The 7,902-nt window shown below is 34.6% G+C and overlaps 1 protein-coding gene across 2 annotated transcripts in view; it reads right to left on the reverse strand.

The window, feature by feature from the left end:
- The window catches only part of LOC311095735 (serine/threonine-protein kinase H1), a 15,665-nt gene extending 12,019 nt beyond the window's left edge, over positions 1 to 3,646 (reverse strand). The window contains exons 1-2 of one of the 2 annotated variants that reach the window (XM_084134429.1): positions 3,604 to 3,646; positions 1,357 to 1,890 (exon numbers count right to left, since the gene is read on the reverse strand). In XM_084134429.1, the coding sequence (XP_083990555.1) occupies positions 1,357 to 1,628 (272 nt within the window). In that variant the 5' untranslated portion in view covers positions 1,629 to 1,890; positions 3,604 to 3,646. Of the gene's footprint in view, positions 1 to 1,356; positions 1,891 to 2,054; positions 2,090 to 3,603 lie in introns of those variants that run through there. The other variant, XM_084134428.1, reaches the window with a different exon arrangement.
- Between the last annotated feature and the right edge of the window lie 4,256 nt (positions 3,647 to 7,902).

A 7,902-nucleotide genomic window follows, 5' to 3' on the forward strand; every position in this document is an offset into this window, starting at 1 on the left:
GAAAGTTGAACATTTAAAAAAGCATAATAGATCCTTTTTTAATATATATTTTTCTTACTTAAAGTCTAATTTTTTTTTTGTATTTTTTTTTAAAATATGTGCCTAAATAATTTATTCATTGATATTTCAGTTTTATTTTAGTACATGTTAAACTAAATTAAAATGAGAAATGTTTCTATGGCAGCTAGCTGAAATAAATTAAGTTTTAGTGATTATAGTGATTTATAATTAAGTGATTTAAGTGAAGTTATCTTTTTTTTATGGTTTTAGTTTTAGTTAACTATAATAACCCTGTTGAACACTGAAGCATCTGCTATGATAGACTACTGTGCTGCTGTAATTGGATGCATCAAATTAAATTACATCTCATTATTTCATAAATTACATTTCATTATTACTTTTAGCCTGATATTAAATGCTGAGAGTGGCACTGGTAAACTAATACATATGATAAAGCATTTCATTATAGCAAAGATCTTTAATTGACATGTCGTGTTTGATATCTTAATTCTGTCATCCAGTCTAAAGTAATAAAGTTTATGGCATTGTCAAGAATCTTTCATAAAGGTTATGTTAGGAATGGAATACTATCTTCCTGTTTACTGCATACTTTGTGTATACACTGAATACTGGCTACTATTTATCTAAGCAAGTGAATGTTACATGACAATGACCAACAGCAGTCATCAAATGACCTCATTATATCTGTCACAACATCATCTCATTACATCAATGTTTAATTCACTGAGAGGCATCTAGTTATTTTACATTGTATAAAATGATAATTCTATAATGTATAGTGTCTTATTTACTGGCAGTCCAAACAAAAAGTGAGTCTTGATTAAGGAAAAAGATTTAACAAACTGCAGCTGAGATTATTACTAATTAATTTGTCACAATGAAAATTAAAAGTGCATTGTGCAATGCAGCACCATGTCAAATTATTTGGAGCTTGACAGTTGTGTTCACTTTTGCTGTGAATTTCTTGTTGAAAAAAGATTCTTGCAAAATTCTGTTTGTGAAAAAATAAATAAAGTATATGCTTTCTGAAGGATCAAGTGACAAAATTCAGCTTCGCATCACAGGAATAAAAATTACATTTTAAAAATTAATTGTAATAATATTTCACAACATTACTGTTTTACTGCAGAAATAAACGGAGCCTTGGTGAGCATAAGGTACTTCTTTCAAAAATATTTTTAAAAACCGCAAAACTATAACCGTAGTGTATAAAACAATATTTTTTCTAAACTTCAGCTAAAATTTACCATTACAAATACACACAGAACATTTACATAGAATGTCCATGGTAGTATGCTATTCTGAACTCAGTCAAAGTAAGCACATCATCAGTACCTCGCTGTGACGCGTGGATCAAACTTTGCACGAAACTTTGCGTTAGGATTCCTCATCCTCTCCTCCAGATGAACCAGTTCCTTGACTCCTTCTGATATTCCTTCTTGGGAAGCTCTTCTGCCGCTTCTCCTCCTCCAAAGCCAAGCTTGTCGTTTCTCGTCACACTTTTCCCTGTCAGTCTCTTGTTTCTTGAAGTTCACAACAGAGTTGATAAGAGAAAAACATCCATTTTTGGAGGGCTCGGGTAACACTTTGCCAGAACTACTTCCCATTATAAAGACCTCACAGGCTGAGAAGCATGGAAATAATCCATCCAGATGGTGTTAAAGAACTGACACTTGCCTAACTGAATAAAGCGTCACATATCCTCCTTTTGGACACACTGGTTTGGAGGATCATGCGCAGGGAACAGCCGCTGTAGTGCACTTGCACACGACCGGTGCATTTTTAGCACAGGTGCAATAACTCACACCTGAGTGACGGGTGTTTGATCCACGGGCTACTTCAGGGGCCTTTAACAACGCTATCATTGCCCTGTAACATAAAACAAAGGCAGCTTGATCACCTGTGGATGAAACCATACATACTTTTTAAAGTCACAGTAAAGTTTGAAAATGATACACTTTTTTATATGGATGCATGAATCTATGACATATAAAATCCATGAGATATTGATAAAAACTCTAAAAGAAACTTACCTCTGAATCATGTGGGCATCGTTATCTTGTCACTTGTCAAAAAATGTCAAAAGAGGAAACCATGATTATTAAAAGGGCAAATGTCATGGCACAATTGTATTTTATTTTATTTTATATTGCACATTGTCTTGCTGAAAAATATAATTAATATTGCATTTTTTTAACAAAATAATTCTGTTTTCAAACACTAAAGTCAAGTCTATAAAGTCATGTGACTCAAAAATAATAATAATAAAAAATACACACAAAACCTTGCACTGGTTTTTGTATTGTTTTTGCGTTGTATTGATTGTGGCATACTGTTTATTGACGTATTGTACTGTATATTGGTTATTATCGTATCGGTTCTTTAAAATTCGACTTAAATTGTATTTATTTAAATTAGATGTTTAGTTTGCACAAAGTTATATGTGACGGCACTGTAAGGATTGCTCTAGTTTTGCTATACCTTCATATAGTGACAATAAAGAATCTTGAATCTTCATGTTCAGAAGCCTTTTTTTTTTTCATTAAATGATGCCTCTTAATTGTCTGGAAAAAAATGCTCCTAGACCTTTCATGTGGGCGTATTAAGATAGGAAGGGAAATATATGGGAAGGGGACATTAATATAAATGCATTATAGCAAGCTATAATCATAGACAAATATCCACCTATTATAGCTCATGCCCAGTTTAACGGTATTTTTTCCAATTATCATTAAAATTTAAATGACAGTCGACCAAAGACTGAACAATTCCCAGTTCACACTTCTTACCGATCCATAGGAAGGTAAAATCCCAAAAGACTGATCAGAGCAGACGTGACAGTTCTGTAAATTTCAGGCTAAAATTGTGAAGGACTGGACATTCCCGTCCAGTTCATGACTCCGGCGGGCTGTAATATACCTGCATAATCTGGCTAACAGCTCAGCTTTAATCATAAAAGGTACAAGGACGTTTTCCATCACATTTAAGTGTCCTGTAAATGAAGCTGAATAGAATGAGCTCATTTAAAGAATCTTTCCATGAAATGAAGCCACTGTTCAGCCTGATGATTCTGCGGCGCATTGAGTCAAACCGTCTGGATCTTTATTGGACGTAATGAAAACACATCTGATATTTGGTGCTGACACTATAAAATAATATTAATTTAATGAATGCACCTTCAGTACATGAGTCTGACTAATCAAGCCTCGGTGTAATTTCCAATGCCTCCACTAGAGTGCAATATTGAGTTTTCTATGTTTATCAAAGTTGATTGAAATAAATGTATGAAGAGCGTAATTAACTTGTTTTGACTGCTGCGATCATCCATCGTAATCCCCAGATAATCCAAGCCTAATCCATTGCCTAATCTGAAACCTTAATTGCCATGGAAACGTCACAATACCGAGGAACCCAGCAATTATGGGCAGATTTACACTCATATGAAGTGCTTGTTGTGTTTTGCCTATGATGTCACTTATCAGGCAGCATGATAAATGCAGTCGACACACATGACAAAGAGAATAAGCAGACCCATTTATAATCGCTCAGATGGAGTTGGCAAGAGAAACTTGAATTACTAACCTTTGTCTCGTACAAGAGAACTCATTATTGATAAACAGGAAATGAGCAGGATCCTGTTTTATGAAACTCACCACGTGATGTGGGCATGTTAACTGCTAGTTTACAATCAAGGCAAGTAGACAAACAATCTTTAGACTGAATGATCAAGCTGACCCTCACAATAAAGAAGTTTATTCAAGTGTGATATTACTAGAAACAAACTATACTAGCTATTACTTAAACTAGAAATGACTTTCAGTCTACTTTTTATGCACTTCTCAGAAATAGCTATACTTAAAATGACACTTAAATACTTGACTTATACTGACAGAAAACTGTGTAGTCTATTGGTTGTGTACAAATTAATTTACTTTTTAAAGTTTTAAAGTTTACTTTTTTAAGTTTTACTTCAAACTTAAAGTACTGTTAAAGGTATATTTTAAGTATAAAAATGAATACCTTCAGTGGAAATTCATCTAAAGTAAACTTCAAGCAAACTTAAAGCAGTACAAAACTACTAAAGAAGTAGTTTACAGAGAGTACCTAACTAAAACAATGTGCTGCATGTATTTAACTATCATAAGTTCACTTAAAACGTAGTTGTAAACTAGTTGTGTACTCAAAGTTTACTACTGTTACCCTTAAAGTATACTTTATACCCTAAAAAGTGGGCCACATTAGTCCCAAGCATAGATATCATATATAAAGGCTAGATGTCTCGTGCGCGCTGCTGGCCAATGGAGGTCGACGTCCGCACGTGGCGGCCATCTTGCGGCAGTGCGCTCGCTCACTCGTTTAATGGTGCAAATACTTTTAAATAACCATAACTTGCCCAATTTTCTACCGATTTTCAAACGGTTTGGTTTGTTATAAACGTCAGAGATGTAGTTATGACACTACATACATACACTGCATACATATGAAAAATTATAACATACATGTTCAAGCATTCGGAATTATAGCCACGTTAATAACGTTTGTAAGAAACCAAACCGTTTGTAAATCCGTCAATATTTCAGCGAGATATGAGGATTTGTGTGCATGCTGATCACTCACCTTAAAGGGCCTATATGCGTTTTTCTGAAATTTAAACTCGCGACTGACACCTGTGGTCAAAAAACGGAACTGCTCTTCCTTTCTGCTCGCTCTCGTACGTGCACACTTCACAAGTCATCCCTGCAAAGAAGTCAACATTATGTTTACAGAGGTAAGAACAGTCAAATACATATATTGTTTGAGAAACTAAGGCTAATTGCTGACTAGCGGTGGTGGCAGAGTGATCTGAAACGTTTAACATGAACGCGCTTGACGTCACATCCGCAGACAGCGCGCGAAAAATCCGACCCGACAGAAAATAGGAAAAATAGGATACAGGCTTATAGGTGCACCCACTGTAAGCTGACAAGGTGTCAGTATGCTCATCAGGAGATGTTTGAGTCATAAATGGTCAAATAAAAAGGCTATTGTTACGTTTATTTTGGGGAAAAAGTTGCATATAGGCCCTTTAATGCACAGAGCACTGACATAAGATGGCCGAACGGTGATGCCGGAAGTGACTGCGCCATAAGACATCTAGCATTTATATATGATATCTATGGTCCCAAGTACTGAAATAGTACACTTACAATACTATTTAGTATACTTACTACATAAAGTATACTTACAAATATCCTTGAAATTTAGTAGGCCTATACTAAATTTATTAAGTATACTTAATACAATTAACTTGAAGTATTCTTATTTTTGTAAGAAGATACAACTTTGAAACAATTTCATCTTGAAAAATAACACTTGAGACTGAACTCTGAATATATTCTGAATATAGAAGCTTATTACTTATTGTGTATAGTGCATGCTACAGAGGGGAAATATACATATGCACTGTTTTTTACATTTTAAATTGTAAGTGAAACAATTCTTATTGTTTTATTCTATCATAAAAGTTAATAAGTATCCTAGTGTCTAAAGACTTTGCATGTGGCATCCAATTATTATACTGAAAATAGATATGGCTATTTTGCACTTTTAATTAAATATTGTGTTAAAATGCAAAACTCTTGGCAGTCTGATTAAATGATGCTACTGTAATTACTCATTCAACACTGTGAATGGAAGATCAATTATATAGCTTGGATATAACTATAACAGTATATATATATATATATATACATACAACATTTTATATTGATGTATTCTCTTTTATTCTTATTTGTGGTTATGACATTTTAAATTAATAAATAAAAAAAAATTCTTATGGTTACAATTATTTTATGAAAGCACCATTGTGTATGTAATGTGCTACAGTATACTCCTTGACTTGCCTATATATGCACGTTTAGCAAAATGTCGCAGGTCATTCTGGTTTTATTTGTGCACAGTATGCATATATTAGACCGTTTAGAATTAGTATTTCTATTCTGAACATAGCCAATGTGATTTAGCAAATCTGAAACATAGTCCAGTTAATCAGAGAACTAGCCAATTAGAAATGCTCTAGCCATTCATCATTTTGAATGTTCCAGTTTTGCTGATGTCGTGTTGGACATGTCTGTGGAGGGCAGGGTTTTGGAGAGATTTTGTATATGATGGAAATAGGCCAAATCACATACAGCACCTTTAATACTGCTGGCACACACGAACAAACACATGGACCCGAATTCTACTGAAAATAAACTTAAATCACTGTTCAGATGTTGCTCTCTCTCAGGCTGTTGTGCTCTATTGAACTGATTATTGCACTGCCCACTGTAAATAAACCACACTGTGTGTGTGTGTGTGTGTGTGTGTGTGTGTGTGTGTGTGTGTGTGTGTGTGTGTGTGTGTGTGTGTGTGTGTGTGTGTGTGTGTGTGTGTGTGTGTGTGTGTGTGTGTGTGTGTGTGTGTGTGCGTGTGCGTGTGCGTGTGCGTGTGTGTGTGTGTGTGTGTGTTTATTGCCCCCACTATTAAAGTTTACACTCCTCCAGTGCAGCAACACCAAAATGTGATCCCAGCTACTGGAGTTCTCCTGTACTTATGAGTAGAAATGTAATGGAATATAATGGAACATTTCTCTGTGACTACCAATAACTATCTTCACATACATTAGATGTTTTCCCAATGAATCCGAATATGATAGACCTTCGCTCTTAATACAGACTAACATTTTGTCTATATACCTCTCACAATGCTATCATGTGGCTTCAGAAGACTTGCATGAGACTACTTTTAAAATACATTTAAAAGTAAGATTTTTTTAATGTTTTTGAAAGAAGTATTTTATGCTCACCAAGGCTGCATTTATTTGATCAAAAATACATCAAAAACAGAAATATTGTGAAATATTATTACAATTTAAAATAACTGTTTTCTATTTTAATACATTTTAAAATTGAATTTATTCCTGTGATTCAAAGCTGAATTTTCAGCATCATTACTCCAGTCTTCAGTGTCACATGATCCTTCAGAAATCACTTCAATATGCTGATTTGCTGCTCAAGAAACAATTCTTATTATCAGTGTTGAAAAAAGGTTTGTGCTGCTATACCCTAGTGACAAAACCTATACCAAAATGTATTTAAAATACCTTTATTTCATACTAAGTATACTACAAAATCCATTAGCATATTTACTATCGCTTCAGACTTACTGATAGGACTACACGCCTGCGCACATATATATTCAAACGTGCATACCTATAGACTAAACACGTAATACGTCCACAGCGTTTTCACAGATTCGCATTTTTGAAGTTTACGCGGAGATGATAACGTTTTTAAACATTTTGGAACCTATTTCAAGGTTTGCGTTCTCGAACCACCAGGCACTGTTGTTGTGCAAATTAGCAATTTTCTGTTAGAACGGTGTCCTGTTAGCGGCCCTAAAGAAAGTTTGACGAACCAGGACTTGAACTTAGGTCGGCCAAAGCTAAAAAAAAATATACATATATTGTCAGGGAACTGAGCACTAGGCTATTGAGGAGAGTTATTTGCAGCAATTTGAAAAATCGTAGAACCTTTTTGTGTAATAAACATAGGGGGAACAGAATTCGACGGCAAAAAGTTCAGCTGTCGGAATCCTTCCCCCACTCCCATTATGAGAGGTGTTGATGTAATGGCTTAAAAAAATGCTGATTTTATTTTTGTGTGTGGATGGAGCTTAACTTGCATCAGTTTAAAGAATATATTTTTTTGCCTTTTATTATGATAGGACAGTATAGTATCAAGAAAGTTTGACGAACCGGGACTTGAACTCGGGTCGTAATAAGCTGAAAAACAATGAAAGTCTGTGCAGAGGGTACTGACCACTAGGCTATTGGGTTAAACAATTAGCTGCAATGTGATA

Source organism: Abramis brama (genome assembly GCF_963993115.1).
Source record: "Abramis brama genome assembly, chromosome: 14".
NCBI classification, from domain to species: Eukaryota; Metazoa; Chordata; class Actinopteri; order Cypriniformes; family Leuciscidae; genus Abramis; species Abramis brama.